Raw genomic sequence first — 17,274 nt, forward strand, 5'->3', positions numbered from 1 at the left:
CCTTTGGGTGGATCCAGTAGTGGGATTGCTGGAAATATAGTTCTACTTGTAGTTCTTTGAGAAATCTCTTTATTTTCCATAGAGGTTGTGCTAACTTACATTTCCACCAACAGTAAATGAGTGTTCCCTTTTCTCTGCGTCCTTGCCAACATCTGTTGGTTTTTTGTTTTTGTTTTTTTTAAATAATGGCCATTTTGACTGGTGCAAGATTATGTCTTACTGTGGTTTTCATTTGCATTTCTTTGATTAGTGATTTGACCATTTATTCATATGTTTGTAAGCCACTTATATGTCGTTTTTTGGAAAATGTCTGTTCATGATCTTTGCCTACTTTTTTTACTTTTTTTTTTTTTTTTTCTAAGACAGGATCTGGCTCTCTCATGTGGGCTGGAGTGCAGTGGCGTGATCTTGGCTCATTACACCCTCAGCCTCCCAGGCTCAGGCCATCTCTGGGCTGATAAGAGTCTATAGTTGTCACCAGTAAAGGAAAATTTGTATCCTGTATTTAGGTAGAAAAGCAAGAGGATATGGGGAGATTTTCCCCTATTCATTACTTTAGGCTCAAAAATAATTTTTATGTCAGAGACATATTTTGCGGTGATACATCTTTTTCCTTTCCTTTTTCCTCATGGCAGAAGGCAAAGGAGAAGCAGGCACCTTCCTCACAGGGTGGCAGGATTTAGTGAGTACAAGCAGAGGAAATGCCAGATGTTTATAAAAATCGTCACATCTTGTGAGACACACTGTCGCGAGAACAGCATGGGGGAAAATGCCCCCATGATCCGATTACCTCCGCCTGGTCCCGCCCTTGACACGTAGGGATTTATGGGGATTACAATTCAACATGAGATTTTGGGTAGGGACACAGCCAAACCATATCACTTGGGTCTCAAACCCAAGATATCTCATTATATATATGCAAATATTCCAAAATCTGAAAAAATTTAAAACCTGAAACATTCAGGTCTCAAGCGTTTTGGATAAGGTATACTCAACCTGTACTACTGCTGCTTCTGAGTGAATTACATGGCCACCTCCCCAGTTACAGTAAAGCCTAAAACCTGGCAGCCTTTGTTTATTTTCTCCTCCTCTCTTATGTTATATCCAAGTAATCTTTAAGCCCTATTGATTCCCTCTTCAAACCATATCGTTAAGTACTTCCACTTTTCTGTGTCTCCACTGCCACCATCCTATTCTTAGCCGACATGATCCCATTGCTGAACTTCTGCATAGTTTTCTGCTTCTCATTTGGTTCTCAATGTAATTCATTTTTTTTTTTTTTTCATGTAATAATGGTCTTTTAAAAAATGGAAATCAGCAGCCTGGCCAACATGGCAAAACCCCGTCTCTGCTAAAAATACAAAAATTAGTCAGGCATGGTGGTGCACACCTTGTAATCCCAGCTACTCAGGAGGCTGAGGCAGGATTATCACTTGAACCTGGGAGGTGGAGGGTGCAGTGAGCCAAGATCATGCCACTGTACTCCAGCCTGGGAGACAGAGCAAGACCCTGTCAAAAAAAAAAAAAAAAAAAAAGATCAGACCATGTGGCCACCCTGCTTAAAACTGGTCACTGGATTTCCATTGTACTTGGAATAGAATCCTAAATCCTTAAGCACTTGATTTGGTCAGCCCCTGTCTACCTTACTTTGTTTCATGCTCATCTTCTGACTTCCTTAACAGTAGCCACACTTCTTATTTCCTGTACATACCAGGTTCTTTTCCTACCTCAGGGTTTTTGCATTGCACTTGCTACATTCTCTACTCAGAATGCCCCCGCTCGTCCTCATCTTTGCTTAGATTCTTCTTTTGCTTCTGGCCTTAGTTTGTCACGTTCATTAAAGTAATGCACTTTCCTACCTCAACCTATTAGAGATTTGAAAAAACTCTTAATTCTCTTTTGAAAAGTACTTATTTTTAAGTAAAAATATGTTATTAACGTAATGGGTTTATTGTTATTTTAGAATTAATATATATTCAAATTTCTCAGTAAAAATTTCAGGTTTAATTTCAAATATGGTAAATACTGATAGCTATAACAAAAGGCCTTTGGAAACCTTAATAATTTTAATTTTTAATTATGACAAAGTATCACAGAATGTACTATTTTAACTATTCCTAGATGTACAGTCCAGTAGGATTAAATATATTCATAATGTTACATAGCTACCCATTTGCAGAACTAGACTTCCAGAACTAGAAAAATTCTAAATATTTCATGTAAGTAGAATTATGTAATATTTGCCTTGATATGTCTTGCTTATTTCACTTAGCATCATATTTTCAAGGCCCATCTACATTGTAGCATATATCAAAATTTCATTCTTTTTATGGCTAAATAATATTTCATTATATGTATAGGCCACCTTTTGTTTATCCATTTATCTCTTCTTTATTCCAAATTATGATATAAGTAATTGAAAATGTAACTACTAATTATTGGTAATTTAAATAGAAGATTTATTGATTAAATAGTAAATCATATAGTATAGAGTCTACATATGGATGTTGAAGGTCCTTTCCCATACATTTTTTTCTATAATCTGGAGAATGAGATATTCAATCTGGTATTTGAAATTCTTAGTCATAATTGTGGTTACCTTTAGTCATCTAACTCTTTATTTGTCCCTTGATGTTGAAACTACTGGCTTTATAAAGGATAATTTTATTGAAAACATAAGCTTTGTTATTTTAAATAGTTAATAATTACCTACATTAAAGTTATTCTTTCTCTAATAAGGTTAAGTTACCATTTTATTTTTCAATTTTCTCTAAGGCTGTTTCCGTCCTGTCATCCCATTATCTTACCCTGTTACTTTTATTGACCTAGAACGGGCTGGTACATATTAGGTGTTTAATAAATATTTATTGAGTGAATGAGTTCTCAGTTACACAATTAAACACCCTTTTTTTTTTGAGACAGAGTCTCACACTGTCGCCCAGGCTGGAGTGCAGTGGCGCGATCTCGACTCACTGCAAGCTCCACCTCCTGGGTTCACACCATTCTCCTGCCTCAGCCTCCCAAGTAGCTGGGACTACAGGTGCCCACCACCATACCCGGCTGATTTTTTGTATTTTTAGTAGAGACAGGGTTTCACCGTGTTAGTCAGGATGGTCTGGATCTCCTGACCTTGTGATCCACCTGCCTCCGCCTCCCAAAGTGCCAGGAGTGCAGACGTGAGCCGCTGTGCCTGGCCTACAAACACTCTTTAATGTTATTTATGTAGATCATACATTAAAGTCATCTATTATTTGTAGGTTTTGCTAGTTTAATTCTCACAAAGTACTATCATTTTTAGGTTTTTAAATTTTATTTAGCTTTGTTCCTGTTTATTAACAAAGATTGGACTTTTTACTTTAAAAACTTTTAACACTCAGGCTGGGCATGGTGGCTCACGCCTGTAATCCCAGCATTTTGGGGGGCTGAGGCAGGTGGATCACGAGGTCAGGAGTTTGAGACCAGCCTGGCCAACATAGTGAAACCCCGTCTCTTCTAAAAATACAAAAAATTAACTGGGCGTAGTGGCGGGCACCTGTAATCCCAGCTACCTGGGAGGCTGAGGCAGGAGAATTACTTGAACCCGGGAGGTAGAGATTGCAGTGAGCCGAGATCACACCTCTGCACTCTAGCCTGGGCGACAGAGCGAGACTCTGTCTCCAAAAAAATAAAAAATAAATAAAAAATAAATAAATAAACTTTTAACACTCAAAGGTTTTCAACACTGTATTGCTATGTTTTTAACCTTTATTACACTGTAGAGCCAAATTATTAGCAAAAGCAGTTATTTCTTGGCTTCTGTGCTCGTGAATCAGATCACAGCTATTTCTTTGACTTTGGCTTTGTGGTTTCTTGAACTATTTAAGTGATGTAAAGATGAGTCTTGTTATGCGTTTCCTTTCTTTTAAAAGTGTATTTCGTGTTTTATTGTAAACAGGTTTTCTCCAAGGAAACTTTTCTCTATAATCTCACCTCATCATCTCCCTATAAAATAGAGATGTATTAATTTCTACATTATTTTATTATTAGGCTGTTTGTTGTACATATGTATGTTGGTTTTTATTTTACTTCTATTTTAAAAGTATTCCCAGAGATTTTGAAGTAACTCCATTCTGACTCAGTCTTTTGTGGATTACTGGAAATGTTCCTTTAGGTCACTCTCCACCCACTTTGGGAATTGTGAATGCTCTACCATTTTATTGGTTCCCTCTTGGCCACTGAGTACATGAGTAAATGTCACATGCATGTGGTATTGCTTGTCAGAGAATGGAATTCTAAGACTTCCTCTTTACACAGAACAGTTTAACTTTTGTGCTTCTGGGCGGAGGTATGGTCCTTGGGACAGTTCTCCTTCCATCTAATAGTTATGGCAGAGATCAGGACACTTCACTTTGCTGCCTGTGCACTGAGGCCTCAGAGTCTGCTCTACCCGACATGACAGGTATGGTTCAGAGTTGATAGTTTCGGGGAGGCTTGATAACCACATTAATCAAGTGTGAATGAAGATTTCACAAAAATTCATCTTACCTACTACTGTTTTTTGTCTTCATTCTTGGTCAGTGAAAGTTTGTATGGTTTCTTGGGAGAATATCTCATAGTAGGATCTCAATAAATACTTACTGAATGGAAGAATGTATGGATAATATGTAATATTTTGTAATAGTAAGATACAGATGTGAAGAACTTAAGCTATATTGAAAACTGTTGAATAATTTACCTTACATAATTTTTAAAAGAAGTTATTAAAACTTACTAGCTTCTTAGAGAATATACAGTCAGATAAAATAGAATTCTGACAAGATAAATGTTTATAAAATACTTGAAAATGCCTAAACTGAAAATTTTTAATATTAATTTCTCCAATTACTACCTGACAAATTTGTAATTAAACTGATAAAAGTTATTGAATGACTAATTGGTGAAAAGTGTTTTTAATACAATTAAACATTAAGCTTAGGAATTTTCTCAGTTTGAGTTTTATTATTTTGGGTTTTAACTTTTTTAATCATGATAATTTACTTTGTACAAGTGGCTATTCTGTTTTGCTTTATTTTTGTTGTAGCCTGCAAATGTAGCAATAGAAAAAAAAAATGCCTTTTCTTAATTGTGATAATATATTTCTGTTACCTAGGTTCTTTACATGAGTGAAAATCAGTCTTCTCTTATCCCATCTTAAGTCTCTGATCTACCTCTATAGCAGTGAATAATGGAAGATTAGTTAACTTGATATCTAAGTTACCTAATTTATAGTAGTCATTTCATTTTGTTCAAAAATAAACCATTCCCAGCCCACACACTTGCATTTGGGTGTGTACAGTACATCTGAATCATCCAGGCATGTCTGTCTTAATCAGTGAGGAAAGTGACATAGACTATAGCTACTGGGTAACACTGTGACACTTACTTGCTCTTCCCACAGGCTTTTGTTTTCTTTTGTTTTTGCCTTTATCCCTTGTTCCCCCTCATTTAGTTCCTTTACTCTTTATGATTCAAAATATGTTCCTTCTTAGCTTCAGAAAAATGTTAGGATGTTTTTCTCTTTGGAAAAGTTTTCCTTTTGTTTGGTGCTAATGGGTAGAATGGTGTTTAAGTGGATATCCTGTGCAGACAGGTTGTGCAGGAAATTGACCTTAAGTTTGAGAACAAAAGAGGAGTGGGAAGAAGGAAGAAAGGAAGGAAATAAGATCTTTTGACTCAACCGGAAAGACTGTAAAACCAGAGATGGGAAGAAGGGAAATGGGGAATAAAAAGGATTATTTTCTAAGTTGTGGTTCTTTTAGTACTTTGGCCTCAAAAATTACTTTTATCCTATAGTTATTACTTTGCATATTTCAGAAATATATTGTTTGGCCTGTATATATCTTTTAAATTTACATAAAATTGTGCTGTAGATCTCATTCTGTTTTCTCCTTTTGTCAGATAACACAACTTTCAGGAAGTTGACTTGTCTTTAAGAGTCCTCTTTTGGATTCAGAGTTCCCCTTTATTATAAACATGTCCTTGAGTATTGACAGTCTGTCACTCTACTGTCATCAGTGCAGAATTCCTATTAATCTAATTTTTTTTTTTAAAAGCAGGGTTTTGTTCCGTTGCCCAGATCAGAGTGCAATGGTGTGATCTTGGCTCACTGCAGCCTCAACCTCCCAGGCTCAGGCAATCCTACCTCAGCCTCCTGGGTAGCTGGGACTACAGTTGTGTGCCAGTATGCCCAGCCAATATTTAATGTTTTCTTTTTTCCTTTTTTTGAGACTGAGTCTTGCTTTGTTACCCAAGTTGGACTGCAGCAGTCTGATCTCAGCTCACTGCAACCTCTGCCTCCCGGGTTCAAGCAGTTCTCCTGCCTCAGCCTCCTGAGTAGTTGGCATTACAGGCTCCTGTCACCACGCCCAGTCAGGGTTTTGCCATGTTGGCCAGGCTAGTCTTGAACTCCTGACCTCAGGTGATCCACCTCGGCCTCCCAAAGTGCTGGGATTACAGGTGCGAGTCACCATACCCGGCCCAATTTTTAAATTTTTTATAGTGATGAAGTCTCATGATGTTGCCCAGGCTGGTCTTGAACTCCTGGCCTCAAGCGATCCTCCCACCTTGGCTTCTCAAAGTGCTGAGTTTATAGGCATGAACTACTGTGCCTGGCCTGTGTTCATCCAGTTTAAATGTTTATCTAATTTTAAATCTGAAACTTTGCCTGACTCCAGAGTTTTGTTAATTCTGTCCTTTCAGAGCATCCTCTGTGAGTATGTTTACATAGTTCATTCATTCAGCAAATCTTTTTTGAGAGCCTGTTATATGTAGGCACTGTTCTGGAGTCACTGTTCAGTGAACAAAACAGACAAAAATCCTAGTCCTCATAAAACTTACATTTTAGCAGGGAGACTTAGATACATGAATATAATAATAAATAAGTAAATTATATGATATGTTTGGTGGTAATAAGAGGTATGGAGGTAAAATAAATCAGGAAAGGAGTCAGTGGGGGATGTGAGAGTGTTATCAAGAATAGATGTACTTTAAAACAGAATAATCAGAGAATGCCATAACAAGAAGGTAACATTTGGTGAAATGTCATGGGGAAGAGTGTTTTAGGCAGAAGGAAAAGCCAGTGCAAAGGTCCTGAGGCAGAAGTGTGCCTGCTTTGTTCAAGCAGTAGCATTGATGTCAGTGGCCAGAATGAGGTAGAAGAATAGTAGCAGGAGATGCTGGGGAAGACCAGTTGTGAAGGACTTTGCAGGGCCTTTAAGGATTTTAGCTTTTACTGTAAAATGGGGAGCCTTTGAAGAGTCTTGAACGGAGGAGTAGCAATCTGACTTATGCTCTGACAGATGGCTGGTATGTTGAGAATAAACAGTAGGGAACAAGCATGGAAGCATGGAAATCAGGAGTCTAGTGAAATAATCTCCTCAGTGGTTCCAACCTTTTTGGCACCAGGGACCAGTTTCATGGAAGTCAGTTTTTTCATAGACCGGGGTGGGGAGTAGTGGTTTCACATGAAACTCTTCCACCTCAGATCATCAGGCATTAGATTATCCTAAGGAGCATTCAACCTAGATGCCTCGCATGAGCAGTTCACAGTAGGTTTCGGCTCCTGTGAGAATCAAATGCCTCCACTAATCTGCCAGGAGGTGCAGCTCAGGAGGTAATGCTTGCTGGCCCACTGCTCACTTGCTGCTGTGTGGCCCTGTTCCTAACAGGCCACAGACCAATACCTGTCTGTGGCCCAGGGGTTGGGGACCTCTTATCTAGATGATAGTGGTCATGAAGTGGTACTGAATGAGAAGTGGTTAGATTCTGGGTATTTTTGAAGGCAGTGCCAATAGAATTTCTGAATGGATTGGATGTCGTATGTGAGAGCAAGAAAGGAGACATAAAGGATTCCATGGTTTTTGGCCTCAACATTTGAAAAGATGGAATTGCCATTAACTGAAATGAGGAATTCTGTGAGAGAAACAAATTTTGAGGGAAGCATGGATGATAGTTTTGCATATTGAGTCCCAATGGTGTTATTACTGATTTCTCATCTTTATACTCTGAAGCCCAGCACAGTGCCTTGCATGTGGTAGTCACTCAAATTGCTAGGGGCTTCTTTTTCCCCAATAAACATTTAAAATAGTTAAACAGGCCGGCCGTGGTGGCTGGTGCTTGTAATCCCAGTACTTTGGGAGGCTGAGACAGGTGGATCGCTTGAGCTAAGGAGTTTGAGACCAGCCTGGACATGGCGAGACCTTGTCTCAATAATAATAATAATAATAAAACAATATCTGACAGCCATTGGAAAACTCTCCTAAACTGGCAACATTTTGGAGCTTGTAAAGCCCCTTGGGTCATTCTCCAGGGCTGTATTCAAAGTAACTGAATTATCAGCATGACTAATATCCAGGCAGGGGGCAGGTTTCATAGTGAGGTTTAATGCTGTGTGCTTAAAACACCCCAGCTGTTTTCAGAAATACAAGAAATCTTAAGTTGCACTGTGGATTCCCTGAGTGTCCATCCTGAGAGCTTGGGCTGTTCCAGATGCAGCAGGCGCTGACATGGGAGGATCTGGTACCACCTGACACCAGAGGGGTTCATGGAGGCGTCAGTTTAATTAATCATTCTTCTTAAACTTGCTGTTGATGTAAGGCACCCGGTCCAGAATTGGCCTCCAGTCAGTGACCCACACCAGCCCCACAGTGCCCATGGCGCCCCTTATGTCCACTGTGGGAATCCAGTTCTTGGCCAGCTCCTGGTTGTGTGAGCCCAGGAAGCTGCTCAATATTGCATCACCGTCCTCACCTTCCGGGTGATCAAATTACTGTTTTGTAAACTTTAATATACTGAGTTTCACAAAGTAAGGTATAACTATATGACATTTGCTGGTTTTGTCCTGATAGAGGTTAAGAGTTGGCTTCTGCTTATTACTATTTCTAACTTGGTCATTGATAGTACCAAAGTTCTTTTTACTGTTGAGTTTTTATCTTATAATTTCAAACAAGGGGAACTTTTCCTGTACTACAAAGAATTAAATATACTTAAACTGTTTGATAATCATTAAACAGAGTATTTATAAAACATTGTAATATGTTACCAGTGTCACTGGCAAAAAAAAATATATATATATATATATAAGTGTGGATTACGGAGTGTTCAGTAATAGATGCTAATAAATATGGATATTTTCTGTACTTTCTTGGCATTTTTTTCACTTAATAAAGGCTTGGCATTGTATAGCCCAGTGGAAATTCTGCTAGAGTAGATAGTTTTTGCATTGGAATAAAGACCTATATGATACATGCAACCAGTTTGAAGAATGTTTTTTGCAATATGGATTTTTGTTGATTTGATCATCCCAAACTGGCTATCTTGGTATAGAATACAGCTGTTCCCATTCACTATAATTCTGTATTTAAATTAGGAACAACATAACTACTTTAACTCTTCATGATGTCAGAACATTTCTTTAAGTTTATCATAGTGTTCTTAATGTAAAACAAAATTGAATTAACTGGAATTTTAAATATATATTCTTTTAGAGAGGGGAATATGAAACTCTGAAACTGTTTGGAGAATTACAGAGCCAAACTACAACAGGAATTTCTGTGTGTATATCATGTAGAAGTTAAGAAGCCTTTTTTTTTTTTTTTTTTTTTTAAAGACAGGGTTTCACTCTGTTACCCAGGCTGGCGTACGGTGGCAATCTCAGCTCACTATAACCTCCACCTCCCAGGCTCAAGCAGTTCTCCTGCCTCACCCTTCTAGGTAGCTGGAATTATAGGCACGTGCCACCAGACCTGGCTAATTTTTCTATTTTTAATAGAGATGGGGTTTTTCACCATGTTGGTCAGGCTGGTCTCAAACTCCTGACCTCAGGTGATCCACCCTCCCTCCTCGGTCTCCCAAAGTGCTGGGATTACAGGCCTGAGCCACCACGCCTGGCCAAAGCCAATTTTAAAGCATTGTTTAATGTGATTTTAAGATTAAGATACATCTTGTTTCCTGTCACTTATATGTTAGTGTAATTTGGGCATTTGTTTAGCTAACAGTTATTAAACATATATTATGTAACTCTTGGTAGGAAAAGAATACCATTCCAGATACAAGGAGCATGTTATGGTGTTTGGGGAACAAACATACGTAGAATGTATTATTAATACAGAGATAAAGATAGAGTATTAAGGCAGCAACTGTGATGCTTTTGACATCACAGAGAGAAGGTGCAGTATCCCCCATTATCCACAGTTTTGCCTTATGGAGTTTCAGTTACTGGCACTCCACCCCAGTCTGAAAGTATTAAGATATTTTGAGGGAAAAAGAGAGATACCACATTCACATACATTTTATTACAATATAATTGTTCTGTTTTATTATTATTGATCTCTTACTGAGCCTAATTTATAAATTAAATTGTATCATGGTTATGTATGTATAGGAAAAACGTAGTATATAGTGAGTTTGGTACTATCCTGATTTTAATCATCCACTGTGGGTCTTGAAACATATTCCTCATGGATAAGGGGAACTACTATAAATTGGAGCTGAGTATTACAAGTAGAAATCAACCAGTCAAAAGAAAAGTGGGGTGAGAACCCATTCCAGTTAGTCTGGACTGTGTGAACCAAAGCCAGAAGGTGAGAAGCAACATGGTGTATATTAAAGTTTACAATCTGAGGTATGGAGTGGGGAGAGGCAAAGCCGGAGGAGTAGGTAGAGATCTGATCATGAAAGGCCTTTGAAGGCCATGAAAAGGAGACTTTAGCTTGATGTTAAACTATTGAAGAAGCTTAAGAAAAGTGACGTGGTCAATTTTTTTCTTAAATAGATCACTTTGCCAGCTGTGTGGAGGATGGATTTGAGGGAGACAAGACTGGAGGCAGTAGTCCAGGTGAGAGATGTTGAGATGTTGTGGATTTGAACTAAAGCATTGGCAGTAGAGATGAAGAACAGGGAATGGATCTGAAAATAAATGGAACCACAAATTCAAGTTTTTTCCTTTCATATATGATAAAGCCGTTTTTTTATTAAAAATAAGTTGGCCTGGCTGGGTGTAGTGGCTCACGCCTGTAATCCCAGCACTTTGGGAGGCCAAGGCGAGAGGATCACAAGGTCAGGTTCAAGACCAGCCTGGCCAACATGGTGAAATCTCCTCTCTACTAAAAATACAATACTTAGCTGGGCTTGGTGGCATGCACCTGTAATCCCAGCTACTCGGGAGGCTGAGGCAATAGAATTGCTTGAACCTGGGAGACAAAGGTTGCAGTGAGCAGAGATTGCACCAGTGCATTCCAGGCTGGGCAACAAAACAGGACTCCATCGCAGTGGGGGAGTGGGGGGTTGGGGGGTGGGCATGGGTGGGGAATAAATCAGCAGGGTGCAGTGGCTCACACCTGTAATCCCAGCACTTTGGGAAGCCGAGGTGGGTGAATCACCTGAGATCAGGAGTTCGAGATCAACCTGGCCAACGTGGTGAAACCCTGTCTCTACTAAAAATACGAGAAAATTAGTTGGGTGTGGTGGCAGGTGCCTGTAATCCCAGCTACTTGGGAGGCTGAGGCAGGAGAATCACCTGAACTCGGGAGGCGGGGGTTTCAGTGAGCAGAGATAATGCCATTGCACTCCAGCCTGGGCAACAAAAGTGAAACTCCATCTCAGAAATAATAATAATAATAATAATAATAATAATAATAATAATAATAATAATAGTAATGGGAGGAAGAGAGACATAAAAATGTTGTTATATGACATAGACATTTGGATAGTTTGTAGACAGGCACTAAAAACAGTCTGATCAAGAAAATCGATACTGGAAAAACTGTGTTTTTTGTGTAATCGATCTGGGCCGTGAGAAACAGGTGATCTTTAAGATGGTACAGGGATCACCTGTGCTGTGTACTATAAATAAATTTAGAAACTGTAAAGTCTTGAGGAAAAAACAGGTCATAAAAGGCTTGGACCACATTGAGTAGAAACTCAATAAATGCCCGATGATAGTAATATTTTCTAGGCTGTTCAATTAAGTTATTGATACTTACAAAAAAATCACTGCTTAGGAAAACAAAATAGTGTTTAAAAATGTCATTCAGGCTGGGTGCTGTCATGTTTCTTTTGTTTTTTTTTAAAACAAAAGATTATTTTTCGCCATGTTGGCCAAAACAAGATTATTTTTCTAAAAGCACTTTTTAAATAATTTTTTCTATACTTAGAGGGCCTGGATTTATATAATATTACCTAATTCTGAAAAATAATCCCTGTTGTCTTTTCTACAGTTTGTTTTCTGTGGAGAGAGAAAGGGAATAAGGGTAGTTTGGGTGGACTTGTAAGAAACTTATAATCATTTCTTCCTTAAAACTACAACCACCACTATAACAAAATATCCTATATGTTTTATAAAGTTAGTAACCATTTCTCTTTGAGATTCTTTTTTCCATTTTGAGAAAACAGCGTTTCCTATTAGTTTATGTCTGATTTTGGTGAGTGCATATAAATCATGGCTAAACTCTCATTTTGTGGTCTTTTCTCTGACTACCTTGTTACATTTTTAACAAGTAAATTGCTTCCTCATGCTTAGGAGAGACAGTGCCTATTTGCTCATTCTTCATAACACTTTATACTGTGCAGTTCTTTCCTACTCTGGAGCCAGCAGCTGAAATACTGTGTATATACTGAATTCAAACAAGTGTTTTGCTGTTGAACTCACCATGAATTCTCTTCCCTTCTTATGTCTTTCAGAAGCTTTGCATCGTCCCTATGGTTGTGATGTTGAACCCCAGGCACTAAATGAAGCTATCAGGTGGAGCTCCAAGGAGAACTTGCTCGGAGCCACCGAGAGTGACCCTAATCTCTTCGTTGCACTTTATGATTTTGTAGCAAGTGGTGATAATACACTCAGCATCACTAAAGGTGAGGTTTCTATGTAACATGCTTTCACTTTTCAGTTTTCATTATTGATTAAGAGATAAAGGGGCCTGGCCAGGCTCGATGGCTCACACCTGTAATTCCAGCACTTTGGGAGACTGAGGTGGGCGGATCACCTGAGATCAGGAGTTTGAGACCAGCCTAGTCAACATTGCAAAACCCTGTCTCTAATAAAAATATGAAAAAAATTAGTTGGGCATGGTAGCACATGCCTGTAGTCCCAGCTACTCGGGAGGCTAAGGCATGAGAATTGCTTGAACTTGGGAATCAGAGGTTGCAGTGAGCTGAGATCACACCACTGCACTCCAGCCTGGGTGACAGAGTGAGACTCCGTCTCAAAAAAAAAAAAAAATTATCCTGAAATACATTTTCCCCCCCAGCAGTGGTTTTCATACATTCAAAAGGCAAGAATAAGCTTAGGCAGACTAGCAAATCAGTTCAGGTACACAAGGATAATGTCCCCATAATCCTATTTCTTTATCATAAAAGTTACTTTTTTTGCCCTTGCCCTCGCTTGCTCTCTCTCTCTCTCTCTCTCTCTCTCTCTCTCACACACACACACACACAAAATCAATAATGGTTGATTTTATTTGGTCATGTTCTTAATCCTATTTCTTTATCATAAAAGTTCCTTTTTTTGCCCTTGCCCTCGCTTGCTCGCGCTCTCGCGCTCTCTCTCTCTCTCTCTCTCTCTCACACACACACACACACACACACATGCAAAAATCAATAATGATTGATTTTATTTTATTTGGTCATGTTCTTAATGTTCCATTTTATAAGAATTTACCATGGAAATAAACTACCACTCTCTTGAATTACTATAATGGAAATCAAATAAACCTTTCCTACCATTCCTTTCACTGATCTATATAAACACAAACAATAGACATTCATGTTGTCTAGGCCAGTGCTACTCAGAAATGGTCCACAACAAGGTAAGATGCTTATGCCAGAATGTGAAACACTAGACTACTATCTTCATGCAGAAAGCCTTGCTCCAAAGGGTTAAAACTGAACTAAATAATAAATAGCGTGCTTAGTGATGTAGTTGGTTTACATTTGGTTGCAGTTCTTAATCTCACTGTGGACTAGTAATGAATGAACAGTCCTCACATATAGACAGTCAAGTTCACAGACAACATTCTGAGTAGCAATGAGGTCTGGCAACACGGCTCATCTTAGCCACAGTTCAATTAGAATAGGTGTGGCCAGGCACGGTGGCTCACGCCTGTAATCTAGCACTTTGGGAAGCCGAGGCTTTCGGATTCTCTGAGCTCAGGAATTCAAGACCAGCCTGGGCAACATGGTGAAACCCTGTCTCTACTAAAATACAAAAGACATTAGCCATGTGTGGCGGCATGTGCCTGTAGTCCCAGCTACTCGGGAGGCTGAGGCAGGGGAATTGAACCCAGGAGGCCGAGGTTGCATTGAGCTGAGATGGTGCCACTGCACTCCAGCCTGGGCGACAAAACAAGATGCCATCTCTTAAAAAAATAAAAACAAAAGAATAGGTGTATAGTGAGTCTAGCCTTCGTGGTAGTTACATTTGCTGGCCAACTGTATATAGAACAGAATTAAAAGTAAAAGTAAAAGTGCATTATCTCCTAGTGTCAGTTTTACTTACTGCTTTTGGATAGTTTTGGGGACAGGATGATATATGTTATGTATGTAGGGGTTGTGTTTATGCAGTTGTAGGAAAATTTTATGTAAAGTTTGAGGATAGAACAAAAGATATCAAAGAATTTTTTTTTTTTTTCTTTGAGATGGAGTCTCACTCCGTTGCCCAGACTGGAGTGCAGTGGTGCTATCTCGGCTCACTGCAAGCTCTGCCTCCCGGGTTCAAGCGATTCTGCTGCCTTAGCCTCTTGAGTAGCTGGGACTACAGGCGTGCACCACCACACCCGGTTAATTTTTGTATTTTTAATAGAGACAGGGTTTCTCCCATGTTGGTCAGGATGGCCTTGAACTCCTGACCTGTAATCCGCCTGCTTCAGCTTCCCAAAGTGCTGGGATTACAGGTGTGAGCCACCACACCCAGCCAGAAAGTTAATATTGTGTGGTAGTCTCTTTGGGCTACAATATACTTGATTTTACCTTTACTGATTCTTCACTGGAGAAATTTGTGAAGTGATGAGTCGGAAATTCTTTCATAGGTACGTTTTCCTGTTGTTTTTTCAAGATAGCCCAGTCATCAAGGAAACATTGATAAAGACTGTTGATTCTTCAGTTATCAGTTATGACTGGCCTTTATCTTATGACCAACAGTGGTTTCTTTTAAAATCCACAGAATGCCAAATTTTTATATCCGGTTCTCACTAATTTAAAATGATGTCATGCTAAAGCTGTTTTATTATTTTAAAAGACAAGAAAATATATTTTAAAAATAAAGGAACACTTTAGTTTTTGATTGAAAATATTTTGCTTGAATTTTTTTTTTTTTTTTTTTTTTTTTTAAGTTCTACCAGCCAAGCATGGTGGCTCATGCCTGTAATCTCAGCACTTTGGGAGGTTGAGGCTGGAGGATTGCTTGAGCCCAGGAGTTCAAAACCAGCCTAGTCAATGTAGTGAGACCCCTATCTTTACAAAATTTTAAAAATTAGCCGGGTGCAGTGGCATGCATCTGTAGACCCAGGTACTTGGGGGGCTGGGGTCTTAGGATCACTTGAGCCTGAGAAATTGAGGTTACAGTGATCTGTGTTTACACTGCTGCACTGCTACGTGGCGACAGAGGGAGACCTGTTTCAAGACAAACAAAAAAGTTCTCCCTAGGATTGCTCTGTCAGTTTGGCCAATGTTTGAATCCATACTAGTCATCCCCCTGTCATTTTCCATGGCAGTCAAAACTTCCAGGGTAGAAAAATGTTCCTGATAACTGACAAAAAAAGAGAACAACAAACAAAAAATCCTGGGGTCTTTGACTGTATCTTCATTGTGATAGTCTGTCATTACCAATTCTTTTTAAGGAAGCAACAATATTTTAAAAATGTGTATAGATATATATACAAAGTAGTTACAGGCTTTATTTTTAGTTCATGTGGACTAATAGAGAAAAGCTACAGAGCAACAGGTTTTCTTCAGTTTTTCCAGCAGGATTCTTTTTTTTCTTCCTGTAAATATGATTGGCGAGTATTTGTCTGTGCACTTACGCATATCCACTGCTACACCAGACTCCTATCTGTATATATGTATATTTTATGTACCCATAGGTGTATATATGTACGTATACTCGTGTTTTTTCCTCGTTATCTCATATCCACATGTCTAAGGTAAGATGGTGTCTAATAGAAAGTTATTCTATGGAAACATTTCTGAAGGCCACTAAAAATGGACAGATGGTTACAAGGATAATTATTTTGAGTTTTCCTAAAAACTTTTCCCTGGTACTTCTGGCTATGTGCTTCTTTTTTTTTTTTTTTTTTGGGCAGTCACTCTCTGTCGCCCAGGTTGGAGTACAGTGGTGCAATCTTGGCTCACTGCAACCTTAGCTTCCTGGGTTCAAGCTATTCTCCTGCCTCAGCCTCCCAAGTAGCTGGGATTATAGGCATGCGCCACCACGCCTGGCTAGTTTTTTGTATTTTTGGTAGAGACAGAGTTTCGCCGTGTCGGCCAGGCTAGTCTCGAACTCCTGACCTTAGGTGATCTGCCTCTCTCGGCCTCCCAAAGTGCTGGGATTACAGGCGTGAGACACCATACTCAGCCATGGCCATGTACTTTTGATTGACTTCGCTTCCTTCTACTTTCTGACACTGAAGAAGTAGATGTGAATGCTATAGGAAGGGTTGCATCTCTTAGAGATAAGAACCTGAGGCACTACAAGGATTCTTTAGATTAACATTTATTTATCACTAGTGATATTTCTTTCACTTTCTCTGTTTTGCCAAAGAAACCTAATTTGTGCTGCAAGTATCGGGGCAAGTTATATGTTGAAGTCTGAGCTTGATGTTCCCAATTTTGATGAAAAAATTAAGAATGTTGAAGTTGACGGCAAAGATATACTGAGTGACTCGGGTTTTGGTTTCCAGCTTTAAGAGTGAGCTTGCCATTCCACGCACTGATTTTAGTGTGGAATGGAAAGGAGTGATTCTTTCTCTGTGGGAACTAGGAAGGAAATAAGAAAACTGTAGCTATTTTTAAACTTGTATTCTGGAAGGGGTTGTGTTTTGGGAATCCTAACTGCCCATTCCCTCACCCCACTAAACAGTTTTCTTGCTGAAAACTCTGTGGTCTGTGTTTTTTTGTTTGTTCATTTTTTGTTTTTGTTTTTGTTTTACATCAGTGGTTTTGTTGCCTTGGTGCCAAGTGAAATTTAGAAGTCACTTTGTATCTCACATGTCTTATCCCTAATCCTTGATGGTTGTTAACATTGAATCATATATAAGATACATTCCT

General features: G+C 39.0%; 1 protein-coding gene across 9 annotated transcripts in view; it reads left to right on the forward strand.

Moving 5' to 3' along the window:
• Positions 1-17,274, forward strand: part of ABL2 (ABL proto-oncogene 2, non-receptor tyrosine kinase) — a 127,113-nt gene that overhangs the window by 81,393 nt on the left and 28,446 nt on the right. For 3 of the 9 annotated variants that reach the window (XM_037985896.2, XM_037985898.2, XM_037985897.2), the window contains exons 2-3: positions 10,790-10,852; positions 12,697-12,867. In XM_037985896.2, the coding sequence (XP_037841824.1) occupies positions 10,790-10,852; positions 12,697-12,867 (234 nt within the window). Of the gene's footprint in view, positions 1-4,285; positions 4,439-10,789; positions 10,853-12,696; positions 12,868-17,274 lie in introns of those variants that run through there. The other 6 variants (XM_007989339.3, XM_007989345.3, XM_007989338.3 and 3 more) reach the window with 4 other exon arrangements.

This window comes from Chlorocebus sabaeus, chromosome 25 (assembly GCF_047675955.1).
Source record: "Chlorocebus sabaeus isolate Y175 chromosome 25, mChlSab1.0.hap1, whole genome shotgun sequence".
NCBI classification, from domain to species: domain Eukaryota; kingdom Metazoa; phylum Chordata; class Mammalia; order Primates; family Cercopithecidae; genus Chlorocebus; species Chlorocebus sabaeus.